Source organism: Rhinolophus sinicus, linkage group LG16, assembly GCF_036562045.2.
Source record: "Rhinolophus sinicus isolate RSC01 linkage group LG16, ASM3656204v1, whole genome shotgun sequence".
In the NCBI taxonomy this organism is placed as follows: Eukaryota; Metazoa; Chordata; class Mammalia; order Chiroptera; family Rhinolophidae; genus Rhinolophus; species Rhinolophus sinicus.
The window spans coordinates 19,264,188-19,287,805 of record NC_133765.1 but is presented as its reverse complement, the minus strand read 5'-3'; the positions used below and the strand labels follow the sequence as shown (position 1 = coordinate 19,287,805).

The 23,618-nt window shown below is 40.3% G+C and overlaps 1 protein-coding gene across 16 annotated transcripts in view; it reads right to left on the bottom strand.

The window, feature by feature from the left end:
- The window catches only part of PRR14L (proline rich 14 like), a 47,870-nt gene that overhangs the window by 12,667 nt on the left and 11,585 nt on the right, over positions 1 to 23,618 (bottom strand). For 4 of the 16 annotated variants that reach the window (XM_019754253.2, XM_019754251.2, XM_019754252.2 and 1 more), the window contains 4 exons: positions 18,793 to 18,865; positions 3,665 to 8,795; positions 892 to 963; positions 68 to 239 (listed from right to left, as the gene is read on the bottom strand). In XM_019754253.2, the coding sequence (XP_019609812.2) occupies positions 68 to 239; positions 892 to 963; positions 3,665 to 8,795; positions 18,793 to 18,853 (5,436 nt within the window). In that variant the 5' untranslated portion in view covers positions 18,854 to 18,865. Of the gene's footprint in view, positions 1 to 67; positions 240 to 891; positions 964 to 3,664; positions 18,866 to 23,618 lie in introns of those variants that run through there. The other 12 variants (XM_074321507.1, XM_019754254.2, XM_074321509.1 and 9 more) reach the window with 12 other exon arrangements.

Genomic DNA, 23,618 nt, shown 5'->3' with positions numbered 1-23,618 from the left:
GATCTGCAGTCAACAGTGGGCATCTCCAGTGCTACCACCGCTTGATCCTACCAGCACTGTATCTTACCTCTTTCTGTTCTGGAGGGCTACTCTGTGGATGGGGGCATGCTGCTGTCACACCATCCAGTTCATCAAACCCAGGAACCTGGAACTCAGAGGCTGACAGCAGGAGCTTGCTGACAGCTGAGTCTGTTACCAAGCAAGACTTTGGTACCAAGGCAGGAAATGGAGGTTCAAGCCTAGCACCATGGAGAGAAAATATGAGCAGGTTTTATTTCGACATCAGCACATTGAACTTCTTAACATTCAGACTAGGGTTGCAGCCTTTTTCCAGCAATAACATTTCTAGTCAACCTGTTCTCTAATCACTTTCTGGACACAGCCTATGTCTGCAAACGTAAAAATTCACAAGAATGTGGTTAATCCATTGCATTGGTATAGAGCAATGAAATAATCAAAATGTAATGAACAAGGAAAAATGTAAAAAGAAACATTTTACATGGGAGGGGTGGGAGAAGGCCTTTAGTGAACTAAACAAATGAAATCAATCCCATCCAGGCACTGAAGTTGACTAAATGACCAAGAAATAGCTTGAGAGGTAACTTACAGTACAATGAGCTGGTTAAGTAATTTTGGCTCCCCCTTTACCCCCACCCCCCCGTATTTGGTATTGATTACACATCCCTAATTGCTACTTGTAATAAAACACATTTGAATCTAAGATTCAATCTTAGATTAAATCTCAGATTGTTCATATGAGACATGTAGATTAGGTTTAGAAGGAGAACAAGAGCTCAGAATCATGCCATCCCTTAGCTCTCTCTCTCTCTCTGTCTTTCTCTCTCTCTCTCTCAGCAAGCCCTCATATGCCAGGCACCTTTGAAGGCTTACCTCATCTGACTGCCGCTGGTGTTGTAAGTAGCTTCCATGCCCGGAAGAGGCACATATGGTAACATGGTGTGGCTGAAGTGAAGCAAAAGTACAAGAACAATATTTTAGGGCAGCAGAACAACAGGAAAGATTTGATGCCATTGCGGATTTGGCACATGACATTCAATTAGAGCTTAGGAAGACAAGAAATGTTAGTCACTCAGAAAGATGAAAATCTCCTAGTTAGGAGAATTACATTTAGGTGCCCATCACTGGAATGGAGGCAGGCTGACAGGAAAATTATTTTCTAATTGAAATGGAAAGAAGGTAGAAATAAACAGAGGACAGTAAGAGAAGGGGGGGGGAACAAGAATGGTTTTGAGTCTTGTACCTTCTAATCAAGTTGTTGAACAGGTATATTAAAGATTTAAAAAATTACAGATAAAAATCTTATACCACATTCAGATCCGCATTAACTCTATTAAAGTAAAAGCTACCAATTTCTACAAACTTACACAAAATTATGAGAAAACTTTATTTTCTTTAAAGCCAAGGTCCACATAAAACATGGCTACGTAGAAGAAAACAGATAACAGGATGGTTGGTTCCTTTAAAAATTAATCTTTTATTTTTAAAGATGAAACAATAGTATTAATAATCACTCATAGATACATTAATACACAATGTTGAAAAGATCTATGTGCCTCTCAAAGTGAAACCTATTATCAGTTTCTCCTGAATTTAGAACAGAGTACAAGTTTAATTAATAAGACGTTTGTATGAGGAGCATACAATCCACCTCCTCTTAGAAATTTGTTCAATGGCTAGGAAAAATACAGATAATTCAGATTTTTAGGACGTTCAACACTGACTCAGGATTTCCTGAGGAGAAACTGATTAAGGGAAAGAGAGGCAGGGTGGAATACTGAAAAAGGAGCTGACCAAATCAGAAATTGGGAGACCTTGGTTCTAGGTCAGCTCAGCTGAAACACTAACCAGCTCAGTGACCTGGGTTAGGGGAAAAAAACCACGTGCCTCAGACTCATCATCTATAAAAAAGGCAAAAAAGATGCCTGTTCAACCTATAGCACAGAGTGCTGGAGAATAAGGCTCAAATAAGAAAATCCTATGGAAACATAATTTAATCTTTGTTAAGCTTTGCTTTCTGGGGCTCACCAACTTATCATGCTTAATATTTCTAAGTGTCTTTAGGAATACAGAAAATCTCTAGACTCAAAGCCAAAGCATATTATGTTAAGACACTTTTTGAGCCAAAGAGAAGGAAAAGTCCCACACAAATACCACCCCTCCACTTTCCACTTGAATTAAAAAATAAAATATAACAAAATAAATTGAATTCAAAAAGCTAAAGTTAAATAAATAAAAATGCCAGATACAGGAAGTAAGGGAGAGAGAAAACATTCCACAACAGGAAACAGAAAAGTTAGGTGGGAAGGAGTTCTGGAAGAGGAAAAAGCACCAAAGGGTCACACACCTTCCTGGAGTGAAATGACTGTCTTCCCTCTACACTAACTTCCGGAATGAACTTACTTTAAAGCTGTGTTTCACAGACAGAGTAGAGAGCAATTACGAGATTGCAGAGGCATACCAACAAACTAGTTAATAACAGTAGTACACCATCATTTAAAACAATTTGATTCATTCTAATGTATTTTTATGTCTGCATTATAAGAAGTGAACATTTTTATGTAATCATAAGACAAGTACTTATATAGTAATTCAGCTCTCCATTTCAATCAGCCACATTCAAGTTCTTGGGTATTTTTCTAAAACCTCTTTTTCAGTTTGCAGCTAAGATGCTGGGGAAACTTCACAATATGCAGCAGCAGCTTTCTAATGACACAGAATAAGTCTGCATAAGAGACAATCCACATACACAAAGCTCCCAGGCTATTTGGAACTTTAAGGCATTTTGGCTGTTGAGTTTTTAAACCATAGCAATGGTAAGGGCCAACTAAAAAATGTTCAAAATTTTTGTTCATCCAAAGAATTACAAACAGGAAGATTTATCTATATCTAAAGCAGATCTTCAGGGATGTAACTCTCAAAATTCTTTTTCTTCTCTTATTTTTCAATTACAAGGTAAAAGGATATTGGTGAAATTATTTTTTAACTATTCTCAGTAGTCGAACTACAAGAACTCCTTTCCAGTTCACTTAAAACTCTATAAATTCTACAACTATCATATGCAAATGCCGATCTTTGAAGCCTCTCTGCTCCAGAAGAAATGCAGAGGTTCAGGTACACCTGAGACCAATATAATATTGAATGTCAACTGTAATTGAAAAAGAAAAAGAAAAAAATGCAGAGGTTCATAAACTAGATTTGATTATGCCTATATAACTAATTAACTTATTTTAAAAGTATTTCTTCTGTATCGTTTATACATCAAAAACTGAGTTAAGTGCTGGCTGTATAATACTTTGTGAACAAGCTATAGTTACAAGCCACTATTTGTCACTACAAATCTTTAACTTGTAATGGTGTTTGTTCTTTGCAAGGTGGGGACAAGAGAAGAGAAGAGATTCAAAACATCTGATGGTTTGCAGAATACATGGACAGAACAAAGAATCGTACAAAATAAAGGATTCTGTAGGAAAATTAGAGGGATCACCACTTAAGAATTACTGCTGCGAGATTTGAGATTTGGCAAAGTTATAAATGGAAAACACAGACACAGAGACTCCCAATAGCCCTGCATTTCCAGTAGTGCCCATCTCCTCTCCTCACCGGCAGGAAGCAAGCATGGGGACACTTGCAAAGAATGGTTTACCTGCTTGTGGTGCCCAGAGTTGGCTGCCGCTTGCTGTGAGTGGAATGAAGAGCAGAGATTTCGAAGGGGCAGGCAGAAGGTCCATGCTGGCTCCAAATGGAGAGCACTCGGCCCACCGAGTAGGGCAGAGAACAGAAGACCTTGTCAGCTATGGAGGCTGGAGACCTTAACCCTTTCAAGCCCTGTGTAAACTGGGTCATGAAAAGCCTCTGCATGGTAGGCATGTGACTGGAGAAGCTCCATTTTTTTGTCCAGATTCGGTAACATCCAGGGGAACAAAGTGCTAGCAGTGTGTGAAGGCCAAGGACAGAGCGGCCTGCTCTGGTCTGGACGATGGCGGTGCCTCCGTAGTCCTGGAGAGGAGCTGGAGGGTGTGGAGGAGCCTGGGCATGTGCCTGACCGTGGAGGCCAGTGTCTTCCCTGAATGTGGCCATCCCAGGGCAACCATGGGACAAGAAAACAGAAAAGGTCCACTTGGGAGGTTGAGAAGGGTACCGAGCGGCCTCTCCTAAGGCAAGCCTTGCCGGAGCACAGTGCTCAGGAAAACTCCTCGGGGACTCCGCCGTGCACTCAGAGCCCGATTTCACATGAAAGGATACCGGGAAGATTTCAGAACCGAACAGCAGGGACGGCATCTTGTTGCTCAAATCTATGAAGCTCATTTTGATGGCTTCCAGCGGATAAAGTGTCAAGGGTTTACTAGTAGGCCTTTTATTCCATCCAGTAGCTGTCAAATATGGACTCAGCTGCATTGTATTGGGTGAAAATCCATCCAGGAGCCTTTTATATCTGAGCCGCTTGTAGCTTTTAGCCACTGGAAGAAGTTCAGAGGAACACCGCCGATACCTTAGTTTCTGGGTCTTTGCGGCTGGGGCCAGTTTGGAGGCAAGGATGGACAGCGTGGTGAGTAAGGCCGATTCTTTGGTAGGCGTCCTGACATTCAGGCTCCTTAGGAGATGGCACGGCGTAGCCTTCTGCTTTGGTATGTGGCTAACTAAGGTCCTGGCAGGTACTGTTTTGGGTTCTAGTCTTGTGGGTGCAGACGCGGCATGTGAACTGAAAAATCTGTGTGCTTTTGTGGGGATGGTTTCTGAGGAATGCTTTAAAAAGGCAGGCTTTCTGACTTTATTTAATTTTCTCCCCATGTTGACTTGCTCCTGACAGGAAACTTTCTTACATGTTCGATGGGGCTGCTTCTTTAAGGGAAGCACTCCTTTCTGATGTGACGTGTTCCCAGAGGCACTGTGTCTTTCATCACACCTAGCAGGGCCGGGGTCTCGTGCTTTCTGAGGGACACCACGAAGGCAAGGACCTATACACAACTCAACGTCCTTTTTTAATGGGTGACAGAAGGTTTCCTCTTCTGGGTCTTTCAACTTCTGAAACTGTGCAGCAAAGTCACCCCTGGCAAGCTTTGCTGGGGTGCTTTCTTTCATCACTGTGGACTCATCCTTGCAACCCTTAGGAGGGTTCTCATTTTGCACCTCATCTGACAACATATTAGATGATGTGCTTTGTTCCAATATCCTATGTGCTTCTTTACGAGGCGTATATTCCTCTTCCTTCTGCAACGTGTAGTCCAAAACCCTCCGGCTTTGTTGTTCTCCAGCATCGCCGAGCATCCTCTGGGATTTACAGTGGATCTGAGAAATCTCACTCATATTACCACCACAACTATCTTCTCTGGTAATCACCTCCTCAGATTTCTCCCCAATAGTGAAGTGACGCGGTGATCCCCTCTGATGTTCTTCGGTTTCCTCTGTCACTTTAGTTTCGGTTTCCATCGTCAACGGCAAAATTTTCACACTGATGTCTATGCCGTTTTCTTTACTAGGATTACTCAGATCCCTTAGTGCTCCTTCCTTCGCCCCAGGCAGGACTGTGCAGTCCTTTACATTTTCACAAAGCATTTCACCATCTTTTGGCTTACAAAGAATTTTAAGGTCAGTTTCTTCGCTCTTAATATTTGCTTCTGAACTTTCTTGAGAAGACAGATATGAAAGCATTCTCTCAATGGATTTTGGGCTCCCTGGGGGAACAGAGTTCTCACCTTGGTGTTTAGAAGACATCAACTCTTTTGAGGGAATTCCAAGGGTATTTTCCTTGTCAAACTCGGAATTTATTTCTAGTCTTGATCTTTCAATTATTCCTTGTGTTTCTCTCAGAGATGCTTCTTTAACTTGCTGTTCATGATGAATATAATTTAAAGACACATTTACTCTATCCAATAGTTTTATATTTAATGGTTCATGATCTGCAACAGACTCTAGCTCATTGGCACTAGAGTCTGGACACACTTTCATTTCACATGATTTTTTTATTTCAAGAGATTCCACGGTAGAGGAAGTAGCATTTGGGAAATCTGAATCCTGGTCAATCATAAATGCAGCATTCCGTTCTCCTCTCTGAGACAGGGTACTCCTCGAGGTTTCATGTAATACTAGTCCATCTTGCCATGCACCACCATCACGTGTGTTAGATGCTCTTATGTCCTGCATGCCTTCTGCAGGCTTATCACTACAGTCTGTGTAGAAGGTGTCTTTAGTACCGTCTGTGGACTCCTCACAACCAGAAATCCTTTCGAAGGCTCCTTTCAAACTGCCTTCCTTTGGACTACCACGAGACAACGAGTTGTTGTTGCCTGAACCAACTGGCAGATCCTTTTGGTTGTGGCTTACCTCTCTGACAGGCTCTGTGACGGTCTCTCTCTGGTCACTACCTAGTGTCTCCTTAGCTGGTTTATCTTCACATCTGCATTCAGCTGGTCCGTATGGATTATGCTGGCAGTCAAGGACTTCATCTGTCTTCTGATCAGGAGTCTCAACTGTTGGGTTCATGCTCTTAAAACTGGAGAACATAACAGTAGGAGACTGGTCCAACAGTTTCTCAGGATTCGGAATGTTTCCAGATTGGTTTAGTTCCTGTGTGGCACAATCAGAGATGTTATATTTACAAAACACAGTCTCTTTGGGTATATTCTGTTCCTTTAATTCTAGCCCTTCCTTACTGGGTTGGATGGGACTGGTGGTGTGAATGGTTTCATTTGAAGCTTCTGTCCTTCCGTTTCCGATCTTATGGCCTGGAAGGCTGCCTTTAGTTTCCCTCCCATCAAGTTCACTTTCCTCCCGTGTGTAACTCACTTTATGGGTGCTACTTTCCACAGAGTTTTCTCTTCCTGGGGAGTGGAGATCACTGTGCTGAAATGCATTCTCATATTTGGCTATCAAAGAGTTTTCAACTTCCAGGATGATTCTGCTGGACTCAAAAGCAGCAGCACAAGCAGAACACATGCTCTCTTCTGGTGCATTTTTTCGTACACAATGGCAGCTAGAGAGATCCTGAGATTGAACACTTTGACATTCCATGACAGGGACCTCTGGAAGCAAGTCTGCTGCTTCTTCCTTACTTGAGAGAAGTCTGGAATGTAGATTTTCTGTTCCTGAATCAGCCATTTCGTTTTTACTTTCTAGGCTTCCTGGTTTAATGTTTAAGGTGGGACTGTTTGAAGAGGCACCACAGCTTTTGTCACCTGGTAGAGAGATGTCTTTCATTATTGTCTTCATGGGAATGGTTTGGGTATCAGCAATGACATCTGCTTTGTCCTCTAATGGAGGGTGATGGCTCTGTTGGGAATCCTTGCTTGTTGCTAAAGGCAACTCTTCCTCAGTTGGCAACTTCGCAGGGTCTTGAGAATTAAGGGACACTTGATTTAAAAGACATTCACTTTCTATTTTGTTTATAGCTAGTTCTTCGGTACAAGAAGCTTCATTCATCTCATAGGCAATGCTTTGTTCTAAATGTGGAATATTGTCCTGTGAGGTCTGTACAGCTTTTTCTGACTCAGGTCTGTAATCAAATTCTAGGGATAATAACTGAGCAGTATTCTTCTTGGGTTTTGATCCCTCATTTACAGAACTTATCTGGTCCTCTGGCATTAAATTCGTAAGGGACTTTTTTTCAATCATAAATTCATTATATGATGCTTCCTTTAACTGGGTGCTGCCTTCCAGATTTCTCTGGGTGATGACTAAAGAGCCTTTACTGTAAATCTTTTCACTTAATATACTGGGCTCGACAGTGTTTATCTGTTCTGGCTCTTTGATCTGCATCAAGGAGGAAAATCTGTTCTCTTCAGAGTGTCTGCCTGGACGGCTACTATTAGTAAGAGTTTCTCTATGGTCCTCATGATTTGTTAAGCTAACTTGAATGTCTAAAGTGATTCTCGAATCTTTTTTTTTAAACATTACTTCTGTGGCTTCGGTAAAAGAATTGGGCATTAAAAAGCTAGAGCTGTCTGTATGGATACTGCCTTGAATGCAACAGTTATCATGGATCTTTTCTTTTGGGGAGGCAACAGTCTCTTTTTCTCCAAAACAATGACCACTGGCATCCTCTTCTGGTTTTCTGGCATTAACAAGAAACAGTTTCTCTCTTTCACTCCTGGGGTTCAAAAACTGTTCTTTATTTTCTTCTCTAGAAGCCAAGTTCTTGTTTTGAGCGTCCCTATCAAAACAGGAATTGTCTGTCTTTTCAGTGGATCTCTTCAGCAAGCCATCACCTTCAAAACCACATTTTTCCAAGGATGACGTTCTGGATTCTGGACCACACAAGCTTGACGTGAAACATGAAACTTCTGAATTTTCTTCTAAGGGTTCTACAACTACATTTCTCACGAGTTTGGGACTGCCATGTGCAGAACCGTGTTTTTCATTATGGTGGCCAAGAATCTGTTGGTGATTGTCATCTGCTTCACACACAAGGCTTAACTTACACAACTCTTCCTTCCCATTGTCCACTTTGGAAATGGCACTGTTCCCTGGTAACAATGACAACCAAGAAGGACAAGTTTTTAATTCTTCACATTCTTTTTCTTTAGGAGTTGCTTCTGTTAATCCAGGGTCCACAAAGTTTAAAGGCTCTAGGGAAACTAATGTGCTGGTTTCTGAAACCTCACTACTGGTCATGATTTTGTCTACTTCTGGGTATTCGCTGCACCCAGCCGAGAGACTTTTACTCACATTGCCATTCTCATGTCCTTCATTATTATCCGTCTTAGTCCCATTGACCTTCATACCTTGTACTTCTTCAGTAGATTTTAGGAGAGTTTCAGTTGTAATTTGTACATTTCCTTCTGCACAAGAGAAATAAATCCAAATCAGCAAGCAATCATAAAATCGTTTGCTCTGCCTTCACGAATTTAATCACGCAACCAACGGCAACAACAAAAATGATCCAACTCAAAAAGAGAATTGCAAAACAAGTGCACTGTACCATTGGTTTTGTTCTTCTCTGCACAGCGTGATGGAGGGCCAAAAGTGTACCTGGCAGAAACAGATAATTTTGAACAAATGCCTTTCTCTAAACGTTACTTACTTAAATGTACCTGCTTACTGGACAAAGAACTACAACATGGAGACAAATGTCTAAGAAGCTTCCATTCCGAAACGTTAATAAAGTAGACTCAATACAACAGCTTATATTATTAGATGACCACCTTATTATTTGAATAATTAAATACTAAATACATCATAGATAAGTTACCTCTTTGAAAAAGAAGAGTTATACACAAACCCTTATGTACAAGAGATTAATCGGTAAGTTGAATGTTAGTCTTGAACCCAATTACCTGCATTAATTGCTTCTTTACAATATTGGTCATGAGCTGGTAATCACTGAAGCCAAGTCGTTTAGTACTCTCCACTTTTGAATCAATTTGAAAATTTCCATTTTGAAATATTAAAAAAAAAAATCTTTCTATACAGAATATAAATACAATTCACAAAGGAGTTTTATAGTACACAATTTCTCTGAAATACTAGGTATAGGATGCAATATAAAGAAGTTCCCCAAACTTGTTAATGTACAAAAGAAATTTTTCATTCCTGTCCCTTTTTAGAAAGCAAATGCAAAGTTATATACATTCATGTGAATATGTGTATATATATATATATATATGTATTCATGCATGTATCAGGACACTTGCAATAAACAGATACAGCAAAATACAAATCAATCTAAAAATATAATTCCCACTAGAATATAAACTCCATGAGGGTAAGGATTATGTTTGTCTTGGTCTCTTCTCTTCACTAGAGTCCAGCATAATACCTGGTACATAACAGCACTCAGTAAATATCTGTGGAATTAATAAATGAATACAGTTAGGTCAAATCAACAAATGCTATTAATTGTGTCTTCCTAGGGCTTCCCTATCCATTTTTCAACTGGTAGCGAGAGCAGCAACTTTAAGAGAAAGAGCAGGGCCAGTGGGCTCTGTGATATTACTTACCGCTCTGAGTCTGTTTCCTCCTTTGAAAAAGGAGAAGTACACTTACCTCAGTGTTAGTCTGAGGATTAAATTAAACAATACATGTAAAACACCACCTGGTAGTGTCTGCCATTTAAAGAAGAGATGCCTTTCCTTTGCTCTGCTTTCTTTGATTCTTATTTTACTCAACCTGACAACAGTTAAAATGATAAACTTAATAACTAGGCAAGGACAAAGCATTTAAAAATATTTGGAATCAGCAAATATTGATGGATAAGTATACACTAGGTTCGGTAAGTTTGCACAGATACCACTGATAAAAGGCAGCCTCGAAATCTTAAAGCCCCACAAGTATATAGCTTCTTAAAACTAGCTTACTTTGTTTATCACAGCAGTCAATTCTACCCTGTGCATGAACTTTTTTTCTTTTGGAACCATCGCACTGTTTAATTTTATTATAAATCTACAATAATCAATACAACATGGTATTGGCAAAGAGACACATAGATCAGTGGAATAAAATACAGTCTAGAAATAAACCTTCACAAATATGGCCTGTTGATTTTTGACAAAATTTGAAGGCCTTGACAATGGAGAAAGGATAATCATTTCAATAAATGGTATTTGAACTGGATATCAAAAAAAAAAAAAGGAACCTTGATGTAAACTTCATACCTCATGCAAAAATTAACTCAAAATGGATTATAGATGTAAATGCAGAAACAAAACTATAAAACTTTGCGAAGAAAACACAGGAGAAAAATTTCGTAAGCTGGGGTTAGGCAAAGAATTCTTATATACATGAGACCAATAGCATGATCACAAAAGAAAAAAATGATAAATTGGACTTCATCAAAAGTTAAAACTTTGCTCTGTGAAAAGCACTATTAAGAGAATAAAAAGACACGTTACAGACTGGAGGGAATATATCTGCAAATAACATAAAAAACTTCAAAGGACCAAAGAAGAGCAGTCTCAACTTTCGAAGACTCTTCAAACAGCGTGCCTCAGTTTATGCTATAAATTTATTCTCCAGGCATAGATGATCCAGTCCGTGCTTTGAAAACTTAAGTACAGAAAGATTAAATGACATTTTTATAGTCACACAATAAATCAGTGCATGACTCAAGAGATAACACATAAAACTCCTTGTTTGCAGAAGGGCTTAATCATTTCTGTAAAAATCCTTCCTTAAATTGGAAGAGTAACACTTTCCTTCCATCCACAGTATAGGTTTAACCTGAAATAAAACCACCTAAGAAATGTGAACCAAAACTTGGGTTGGGGTGGATTCCAAAGTTAAGACCCAGCCCACAGTGGGCGGCGTGGTGAGGAGGCCTCAGGTCTGCAGGGGCGGGTCCTCGTGCCAACTTCCTTCCCTCAGGGTGTGGAGGCGCTACACCAGCACCTTCTGAACCAATCTTCTTGGCCAGGCCTGCCCCTCCACCGCCTGACTTTCGAACCTTGTCCCCCGCCTAACGCCTCACAGAACTCGTGCACCGCTGCTGCCTCCCCCTCCTCCGGGATCCATGACAGGTGCTTTCAGCGCTTGCCCACCATACTCCTCACGTCTTCCCAAAGTGCCCTGGCCTCCGGGAGCAGGTGCCCCCTCATCGCCACCAGGGGTGTGCCCAGCCTGTGCGTGAATTTCTAAGCATGAATACTCCAAATGGTTGTATTATCTCTCTCCACTGAACGCAACAGCATTCATCAAATCATTCCCATATATTCTGGGCCTTTCCACTCTGTTCCTACACTATGCTAGTTGTATTCCTGATTATATCCGCTCAGAAAAACTCTGAAACTCTCCATCCATCCTCAAACTGTCTTGTGCAAGGCACTTAAGGCAAAACTCTCCCTCAGAGCCCCTACCTGCTGGAAGAATGCCTGTTCTCCACTTGGACAGCATTTGGGGAGGAAGCACAGCTAATTTCCCAGGCAGTGTGGCAGAAGGCGGGGTGGGGAAGATGCATTGTGTACAGCTTGAAAGCAAAGTGATACTCTGCCCACTCTTGAAGAGTTTGGAGTAACTTTATTAGAAAAATTTGAAAAGGTGAAAAGGTCGTGGAACACGGACATGGTCCTCATTTATAACATGGGGAGAAAGATGGTACCTACTTCATAAAACTTATAAAAATTAGACGAGTTAATACATGTAAAGCTCTTAGAAGTTCCAGAAAGAGTCCACGCTTGATTAGTGCTAGCCATTCCTTGGACTTCCACTCCCTTGCACAACATCTCTATCAGAAACCTCTGTAACACTGCTTCTCAGTTATTTAGCATCTGCATAAGACTGGAGCAATCTGAGGGAAGAAACAATCCTTAACGATTGCTGTGGGTTCAGTATCCGACACTGACCATGGCACATGGCAGGTACATAGTAGAGGTTGGCTGACTGAAGCGTCAGAAGGTTAGGGAAGTTGTTACAAGTATTCGGTATACTAAATCCAACAATTCTGTACTTTCTTTTCTTTCTTATTAATAGTTTCAGGTGTACAAAAGAACATAATGATTAGACATTTACACACCTCACAAAGTGATAATCCCACCAAGTCTACTACCCATCTGACGTCGTATGTAACTATTACAATACTGACTATATTCTCTACGATATACTTCATACCCTGTGACTATATATATGTGTATATATATATATACATAGTATACATACATATGTATAAATTATGGTTGACTTTCAGTATTTTATGTTAGTTTCAAGTGTGCAGTGTACTGGGTAGGCATTTATAAAATTTATGAAGTGATCCCCCTGATAATTCTAGTGCCCACCTGATACCACACATAGTTTTGACATTATTGACTACATCCCCCACACTGTGTTTCACACCCCCATGACTATTTTGTAACTAACAATTTGTACTTTTAATCCCTTCACCTTTCTCATCCATCCCCCCCCAATCCTGTACCCCCATTTTCACTGCAGAATTATTTACAGTGGACAAAGACATGGTAACAACCTAAGCATACGTCAATGGATGAATGGATAAAGAAAATGTGGTATGTTAAAAAAAAAAAGTATTAGGTATACTGGAGGGTGAAATGTATTGAGAGGTATGAGCCCATGTTATTAGAAGCACAGGAGTTTCATGACCTCAGCTGAAGATCCTGGACTTGTCATTTTATAATAACCATTTAAAAAGTACTCATGTTTGTAGAAATTGGCATATTAATCCTCAAACTCATATGAAAATGCAAAGGACCAAAACAATCTTGGAAAAAAGAACAAAAGGCGGCAGACTCCCACTTCCTGATTTCAAAACTTTCTACAGAGCTACAGTAAGCGAGGCAGTGTGGCACTGGCACCGCACAGACACAAAGACCAACGGAACAGAACTGAGAGTCCAGAACTAAACTCTAATGGTTAGTCAGTCAAACGCTTTTTGACAAATGGACTAAGAATACTTTTCAACAAAGGATGCTGGGTCAACTGGACATCCACATCCGAAAGAACAAATCTGGACCCTAGCTCACATCATACAAAAAGTTAACTCTAAGTGGATCACAGACTCTAAGTGATCTAAGTGGATCATAAATGTTAAGAGCTGAAATGATAAAAACTTACAGAAGAAAACACAAGAGTATACCTTCATGATCTCTGGTTAGGTATGTAAAGATGTGTTAGCTAAGATACCAAAAGTACAAGTGAAAATGAAGACTGATAAGCTGAACTTCAAACTAAAACCTCTTGTGCTTCAAAGGGCAACATCAGAAAGTGAAAAGACAACCCAACTGATGAGAAAACATATGCAACTCATCTATTTGATAAGGGATCTGTCTTTAAAACATACAAAGGATCTTTACAACTCAACAATGACAAAAACCCTAATTTAAAGACAGGCAGAGGGAGCATAACTCTCCAATCCTTAAGACTGTGAAAGCACCTAGCACAGCTTTTGGCATATCGGAGGCATTCATTACATGTTTGTTCTTTCCCTTCTATACCTGTAACTTCTTTCTTTGTCACTATGTAGGCTACACAGTGACTTCCTTCCAAAGAGTACAGTATGGAAAGGGAGGGGACTAACTTTACAGTGGAAAAACCTGCTAAACATAGACTTTCTTTATAACCCAGCAATTCCACTCTTAGGTGTCTACTCAGTGAAATTGAAAACTATGTCCACATAAAACCTGTACACAAATGCTGGGAACAGAATTATTCACAACAGCCAAAATGTGGAAATAACTCAAATGTTTCAGTTTATCAACTGATAAATGGATAAAATTAAATATCATTCAGCCATAAATAGGAATGAAACACTTTGGCTGCACCTTAAAATCTTTGGGCAGCCAGTTAGCTCAGTTGGTTAGAGCACAGTGCTCTTAACAACAAGGTCGCCAGTTCCATCCCCGCGTGGGCCACTGTGAGCTGCACCCTCCACAACTAGAGTGAAGCAACTACTTGACTTGGAGCTGGAAAAACATACTTAAAAAAAAAAATCTTTATGCCAAGCAAAAGAAGTCAGTCACAAAAGACCACGTATTTTACGATCTCATTTATATAAAATGTTCAGAATAGGCAAATCTATACAGTGTTTGGAAGAAGCTGGGAGTTAGAGGAATGGGGAATGACTGCTAATGGGTACAAGGTTTCTTAAGGTAGTGATGAAAATTAAATCATGGCGATGATTGCACAATTCTAAAAGTATACTAAAAAAAAAAAAAAAGACTGAATTATGTACTTCGAATGGGTGAACTTTATAGTATGTAAATTTATCTCAAAAAGTTGTTTTTTAAAAAACTGCTTACACTCTAATTACAACATAAGCAACACCAGAAAACTTAGACTTAGGGGTGTTATCTCCATGTAACCATAATTCGGGACAGACATGCTAGAGGTTGACAAGGATTCAATAGCATTTCTGTTAAAACCTTTTCCTGAATCAAAAAACTAGGACGCTAGACAACGGAAACTAAAAATGACATGAGTTTTGGGTTATTCTGTGCCGCATCCTCAGGAAGATGTGTGATGGATTAGCAATACTGTAGAGTCTTACAACAGGAAGCTCCCTGTGGAGGTTCACCCCGGCTGCCTAGAGGTAGGAAGACAGCGGCAGACAACTCTACAAGCTTTCGTCATCTCCTAAGCTTCTTCTGACCACCGAGCGTCTGCCTTTCCAAATTCAAAATAAATTAACAAATAATGAAAAGGATTCAACTCCTTAACTGGAACTCCTATACATTGCTGGTAGGAATACAAAATGGCACAACCACTCTGGAAAAGTTAGATAGTTTCTTATAAAATTAAACATGCACTTTCCAAATGACCCAGCAGTCCCATGCCTAGGTATTTGCCCAGGTGAAATGACAACTCATGTTCACACAAAAACTCACATGCAAATGTTGATAGCAGCTTTATTCATAATTGTCAAAACTGGAAATAACTCAAATTTCCCTCACATGGGAAGTAACTGATAAAAATCAGATACAGGATATTCTTCAGCAACAAGAAGCAATGAAACACTGATACACACAGTAATATGGATGAATCTTAAATGTACCATGCTAAATGAAAGAAGCCAGACTCAAAAGTTTCTCCTGTCTGGTTATATTTATCGAATATTCCAGAAAAGGTAAAACTATAGGGACAGAAAACAGATTACTGGTTTCTGTAAGGACTGTGGTTGGCAAGAGGGACTAAAAAAAGCCTGTGAGAAATTTCTGGGGTCATGGTAGTTACACAACTGTATATATTTATCAAAACTCACAGAACTGTACACACACACAAAAAGGATGCATTTATTAATGGTAAGGTACACCTTAATAAACAAAAATATTCATTTCCCCAAATTTCTAGACTTCTTCCATGTTGTCTGGTGTGGTACTGGATCATTTTTAAATTCTACGTGCCCTGAAGTGTAAGTTACAGGATAATGACACAAATAGGAATACAAAACAGGAAATATTCATTCCAAAGTATAGAAACAAATCAATAAACTCCAAGAATCTAGATGTATATAAGGCATAGGGGCTTTATTGATAGGTTTGTTCATTCCATCTATGATGCTTCATTTAGTCACATAACAGAAATAGAGGCCTTTAAAAGACTGTTTCAATTTTAATCATTCTAAATAATTTACACTGTCTTGTTCCCAGAATTATATAAGGTAGGTAGTTTTTCCTTCCTTGACTGCTTTCACCTCTGCATCAAAATGTATTCTCATAATGCTCTTCCAGTTTCTGGTGACCCTCCTATTTCAGTTAATTCACAAATAAGCCTTAAGGGAAATTGCTGTTGTGGGAAGGAATATTGATTTTATTCCTGGTGCCCATTCCATCTTTCTTCTACACACAACCTTCCCATAGAAGCCCAGTTACAAGAAACTCTCTGAAAATAAAACACAACTTGATAATGTCAGTTTATAAAAGTATTAAACAGAAAATTACAGTGAAACAGGCACATTAAAACTCAGAACAGCAGAAAAGGCGAGGCACCAGCCAGAGTGCCTGACAGGACATTCTTGCCTTGTGAAATATTCCCTCAACTAATACCCATCACTGCTCCCCCATGCCCGCTTCTCTTGCACCTGCCCTACAACAATCAAGAAATAAAGACTAATATGCAAAATAGCATCCTACCAATTAAAGAGTGCTTTTGGTTTATACACAAAAGAATCCTTTTAAAGGATTAAGCTTGTTCTCATTTCACCGAAATGAGTCACAGCAGACATATGACTAAAGAACCTCAAAATTCTGGAATACCATGCTAATTTGCAAGTACTGCGAATGGGACGTTTATACAGAGAAGGAAAGACAATGCATGAAGGGAGAGTATAGTAGCTTAGGTTCACTTACTAAACAATTCAGTACAGGGGAAATAAAAATAAATAAGAACATTTTAAGAAGAAATAAACAACTCATTGCAGGGGATCCGAATTCATTCCTCAGCAAATTCATAAATTATTACAAACACTGACCTGTGAGGTGCCCCAGTTATAATATAAATAAAACTAGCAAAGTTGCACAGTGCTCAACAGTGCAGACACTTAGAGGTAGCAAAGATATATTAGATTTTCACCAGGAAAACTTAAATCTAGTATGCTTAGGACCAGGAGCTATGATCTGGGGCATAGTGAGTGAAAAGTTTGGCAGCTGAGGTCCCTACAGAGAGTATAACTAGACCTAAAAGAAACATTTATTTCTCAATTCTTTAGTAAATTATAAGTTAGTAGATGCATGACCTTCACCCTGGCAAAGCAAGCTGAAAGCCTGGTGACACTACAGTAGAGCATATGCATCTGTGTAGCTCAGGTCCATGGTGGTGGCACGTCCTGCCCAGGGCTCAATTCTTTCACAGACCTGCCTTCACAGAACCTTCCTTTCTGCCTTGTTATGACAGGTTGGGACTCTGGACAGCTGAGCTTGTTTCCTAATGTGTAACAGAAGGATATCTTGAAAGGTTCTTGGGGAATTGAACAGAAGAACATATAGCCAGGCATTAGGTCACTGCTGCTAAAAAAACTCTAGTAAAACCCTCATCTAAAACAGAACCTTGCACGAGGCTTGGGGAGGTGGTGGGTAATTCATTTTACCAATGTAAGTCATTAAAAAGGAATGATACTAAGACAGGAAAAAAAGGGCCACAAAGTAGTTTACCTGAGGACACTTAGTTAACTATCTGAGCATACTCTTCTAAAGAGCTCATCTTATCCATGATCCAAAGTGGACCAGTTTTTAGGGGAGAATAACCAGGTAAGTCTGAGAAGGCAGATTTCCTCATAGAAAAGAACTCAGGTTTTTCTGTTTAAAAGGTCAGTTCATGTTGTTAAATGAAAGTGTAATTTAACACACAGACAAATTTTGTGGTTAAGATGTGGGTAAAAATTGACCAACACACCCAAGATCCATACAGCAATACTGGAGGCACACTGAAAAGATTTGGGGGCCCTCTATAAAGCCCGAAGAAGCAGGTGACACTTATGTATGACGTGGCAGTTTTCAACTTCAGAGCTTTAATCTACACTGGACAGCCAAGCCTTTGAGCCACAGAGAAAATGTCCAGCAGCAGGAAGCAGGGTGATAAACTGGGACAAGAGTCCTTTCTCCTAAGGACGATCTGTGCTTCCTTTTCTGTCCAGGCTGCCAAGAAGCAGAGTCAAATCTGATGTTGTGTCATCACAGCAACAACATGTTCACATAATTAAACAGATTTGCTGTGTCTATGTTTTTGTGTTGAGGTTCCGATTACCCTATATTATTAACCTCAATTGTATAATATGTACATATAATCCTCTCAAGAGTTACCTAAAATGGTTTTCAGCCTGGGGCAGAAGAAGAATCCTGGCTCAGCACTCTCTTTTGGGCCTCAGCTTCCTCCTCAATCAATCAAACAAACAAACAAACTAAAGGCACTATCTCAGATGCGTCCCCCAACCAGTGCTTTGAGAAGCAAAACCAGACAATGGAAAGAAACTGCTTTGCAAGCTCTCAAGGTGACCTGGAGTAAACGCTTTCTCCCATCTTGTTCGCCCAGGAGAACAAGAACAGCTGCACTGCCCAGTGCTGAACCGGACTGGGCGGAGTCCTCCTCCATCACACTAACCCTTCCGAAAAAGCCATTTCATTTTATAAAATCAAATCAAAGATTCCACATCCGCAATGAAGGTTCAAAACAATGTCAACAGGGATGCACAGAAAAATGGGAAGCAAACTAGTGTGAAAAACAAGCCTTGCTTGATACACTAGGGTTCTTCAAGTACGTCCATGCGCAATACCAAGAATTTCTACAGTTGAGTCGATCTTGCAAGGCAGGGACCAATAATTCTTATATTGCCAACGCAAAATGGAAACTGAACTAAAATAGTGTGTGAGTGGAAAAGGGAAAAGCTTTGCAACAAGTAAATACCTTTGCTCCTCAGACAATCTTCAGGGAGGTCCGTGCATAAAAGTTCTTTGCTGGAAGGCATCAGGAGGTCCTCCTGCAGTGAAGAAAATCAGCGGTCAGGGAGGATTCAGAAATACCTGAGGTCATGCATGCAAATTATCCTCTGAGAGACTTCTTTATGACTCCTGGAAATTTACTAGCAGTCACAAAGATTGGGAACTGCAGGAAACCTCACATTTAAAAAAGCCCCAATTATCACCAGACCCCACAGAGCTCCTCCAAACCTGAGCTTCCGGAGCTGGAGGAAGAGGCAGAGGCAGATGAGTAAGGAAGGGCAGTGATGGCCCCATCTTCAGATGGGACTGGACACTGAACTATGCAATGACGGGTCCACGATACGGAGCAAACGAGAGACTTCCTATTTCCTGACATTTGTGGAAATAGCTGTGATTATGTTCATAGCAAAGAACACTGAAAACAAAGGAACTTTTGTATTTCTAGATGGATCTTTCAGTTTCCTACATGCTTCAAGTGATCAATAGCCGCTGGGCTTCCGTACGTGATGTCCCCTGTCCAGATATCTTCAAAGATCTGTCAAGAAATGTATACTGAGTCTTCATATGTTACAGCTAACAGACAATTCAGAACTTCTGTATCTGTGCTGTGCATGATCAAAGTAGTCTACCCGGGAACCAAAGTTATTACAGCACATTCAACCCAGGCACATCTACCACTATGAGGGGGGGGAAAAAAAGCAAAATATATAAAAATTTAAAGACCCTACAGCTTATATCTAAGCACCATGAAAAACAAAATAAGCACAATATAGTTTTCAATGTTAAATCATCTATGTGGGATATCACATGCCATCTCTTTATATCTCATTCTTAAGTAAGACCAATCTTTTCCACAATCTGGCTGGTAATATGCATGCAACATAGTTTTCGATCTTTCTTCTCTACAAATGTGTTTAGAACTGAATACATTCTTTCACCATTCAGTCTGGCTCATGCAGCTGTCCGTTCCACTGTGCCTGTTCTCAGATACTTTCCCTTTCTTTCTGCCTTTCTTCTCCCCTCCCTAGTAACAGTGCCCCTGATCAAAGCGTATTAATTACAAGTTTTTATACCCCTTTGACACAATCATAAGGCAGGCAATAATCATTTTTTGCTGGTTTACTTTTTTTTTTTTTTTTTTTAAGATTTTATTGGGGAAGGGGAACAGGACTTTATTGGGGAACAATGGTCAAATTGTTGTCCTTTCAATCTTAGTTGTGGGGGGTTCTGTTCAGCTTCAAGTTGTTGTTCTTTCAGTCTTAGTTGTGGAGGGCGCAGCTCAGCTCCAGGTCCAGTTGCCGTTGCTAGTTGCAGGGGGCGCTGCCCACCATCCCTTGCGGGAGTCGAACCGGCAACCATGTGGTTGAGAGGACAGGCTCCAACCAACTGAGCCATCCGGGAGCTCAGCGGCAGCTCAGCTCAAGGTGCCGTGTTCAATTTTAGTTGCAGGGGGCGCTGCCCACCATCCCTTGCAGGACTCGAGGAATTGAACTGGCAACCTTGTGGTTGAGAGCCCGCGCTCCAACCAACTGAGCCATCCGGGAGGCAGCTCAGCTCAAGGTGCCGTGTTCAATCTTAGTTGCAGGGGGCAGAGCCCACCATCCCTTGCGGGACTCGAGGAATTGAACAGGCAACCTTGTGGTTGAGAGCCCACTGGCCCATGTGGGAATCGAACCGGCAGCCTTCGGAGTTAGGAGCATGGAGCTCTAACCGCCTGAGCCACCGGGCCGGCCTAGTTTACTTTTTCATGATTGAAATATTTCATGTTTGGAAAACATTTCAATTTTTTTAAGTGGATCTTTAAAAAAATGTTAAATGCAGTCACAAAAGGACAAAGACTGTATGATTCCACTTATATGAAGTACTTGCAGTAGTCAAATTCATAGACGGAAAGGAGAATGGTGGTTGCCAGGGGGCGGGGGGGAGAGGCTAATGGGGAGTTATTGTTTCACGGTACGGAGTTTCAGTTGGGGAAGATGAAATGAATTCTGAAGATGGATGGTGGTGACAGTCATACAACAATGTGAACATTGAACTGTACACTTATGAATGGTTAAAATGGTATATTTTACATTATGTGTATTTTAATAAAAAAGCAAATTAAAAGTTAAGCCCAACATTTAAAAATCAGTTGCTACATAAAATAACATGTATTTTGTTGTTTTTCTTTTAACAAAAACAATGAAAGAAACCCTCTAGTGACTTTAAGATTAAATGAGTGAATGAAATGAATACTTAACAAAACCAGTTTAGGTTTCATCAGAGCCCAAGATATAGAAAAGCGTGGACGTCCAATTCTAAATACTGGTGCACTTCTCCATGAACTGGGAAATTCTCCAAGCCAACTGAACTTCGTTATATTCTATTCATTCAATTCATGCCACACATGCCTGGAAAGCCCAGGTCGCCATCTTTCCCAATTACAGCAAGTTGTTATTACTGGAGCCGTGACCCACTTGAAATCACTACCTTGACTCACGTTGGTCCAGAGGGAACAAGAGGGGTGGGCAAGTAGTAGTAATCTTTGAACACTTTCCCCCAAACCTGAGCCAGTGCACACCTATGGGCCTCTTGGTGGTTTGAGACGAGAAACAGCTGAAGGAAAAAGAACTTGGTGGCGGGCTGCTAAAGGCAAACCAAGGACTACTAGAAAAACTGCAGAACCTCGGGTGGGAAGAAACACCTCTGAGGTTGCTGTCCAAACTGGAATCCCCTTTGTTACGCTCCTGACAGTCACTCAACTCAGCCTCTCCATAAACATGATTTCCCCGTGCAACCTGCCCCATTTCGAGATTCGTCTAGCTGTTCAAACAGGACCTCTCATATTGAGCTACATTCTGTCACCCTGTAGCAAGAGTATTTTTTTTTATTATTTTCAAAAAATTCAATGTTTCTAAACATTTGATTTAGAAATAATTTCTAATTGTACAAATCTGCAAATACTGTTCAAGTTTCCTGTAGTCTTCATATCCAGCTTTCCTTACTATATTAACATCTTACATAACCACAGCACAATTACTAATAGCAATAAATTACTACTAATGTATTACTAACTAATCTAGAGATCGTATTCAAATCTTGTTAATGGCTCCATAATGTCCCTTTTCAGGACCAGGATGCAGGCCAGGCTCCCACAATACATTTAGTCATCATGTCTCCTTAGTCTCCTTTAAACCGAGACAGTTTCTTAGGTATTTTATCTTTCGTGACTTTGACACTTTTAGAAAGAAAATCCCTCCATTTGGCTTCGTCTTATATTTCCTCGTGCTTTAGATTCTGGTTATGCATTTGGGGGCAGGAATCCCACAGAAATGATCCTAATTCTCAGTGCATCCTCTCAGGAGGCACATTGCTCGGGGGGGGCCTCATTCCCGGGGAGGTGAGCTTTCCTTTCCTGCTTCAGGTGGGGTCTGTCAGGTTTCTCTACTGTGAAACCTTTTTAATTATTAAATACAGAGGGTGCCAAAAATATGTATACACATTTTAAGAAAGGGAAAAACTATGAAAATTGTAATACTCAATATATACCGATAACAAAAGATGAATACAAGTCATGTTTGACTTCTGCAATTACAAGAGGTGCTCAAAGGGGTTACCATCAGCATCCAGACACTTCTGATTAGGAGACCCACTGCTTGAGCAACCTTGACCAAAGTGTCTACTTGTAAACATTTTTTTAGCACCCCGGGTATCTTCTGAGGAGATACTTTGAGACTATGTAAATATTTGTTTCTCATTCAAACTTGTAGCCACTAGTTTTAACATCTATTGATGATTCTTGCTGGAGATGGATTATTGCTGTGATGGTTGCCAAAGGATGACTTTTTATTTCCCTCATTCCTTCTACATTTATTAATTGGAACTCTTTAAGAGTTTTCTTTTTTCAAGTTATTTATTCAAGTATTTTATATCAGCACGGGCTCATATTTGTTTTACTCTATGGAATATAATTCATTACTATCTATTTAAGCTCTAATCATCCCAGTCTTGGCCACCAGGAGTCCCTTTAAATTGGCTCCTATGTTCTTTTGATATGTCCCCATAATTTTCTGACCATTCACCACAAATCGTTCCAAGTTTATTTTGTATTTCTCTGTGCCGGCCCTGGAACAGCATTTCTCCAGAGTCTCAGTACCTTTGCTTGAAGATGTTATTTAGAATCCAGGATCTGGGTGCCAGGTGTGCTCACTGCTAGGAGGTGTCACTGCTTCTAGGTCTTACCTCACATCCCCCCACACGTACGTTTCTATATCTACCTGCATATATTAAAAAGCTTAGTTTATACCATTAACTCCAATTCCAATTCCACACCACAGGGTTCATTCTAGCGCCCATTCCACCATTTGTAATTTCTTTATCAGTGAAAACCTGGGTCTCATTATCCACAATAGTTACATATTTCATTCGATCCTAGAATACACATAAAGTAGTTTAGGAATTGCTAAGCCACACCCCTGTGAAAAACAAATTCACTAAAATGTTTGGTTCTTTTTTTGAATTTAGTCTTAGAGTACATAGTCAAAATACTGTTTCCCCGAAGTTACTTGGGTTACTGTTCTTGTTCTTCTCCATCCCCACCCCTCAGTGTGGTTTCATCATTTATTTGTAACAGTCATTTGTTAGCTTGTATCCGATTCTGGGTTCCCATAACATACTGGTGTCTGTTTACTTTTCCAGCATAAAGTCAGAACTACACACAAAAAGGTGAACTCAGAGTGTCCCGTCGTCCTGTCCCTCCCATCCCATTCCCATATTCTTTTCACCCTGCATCCGCCTGCTCCCTGTAGGTAA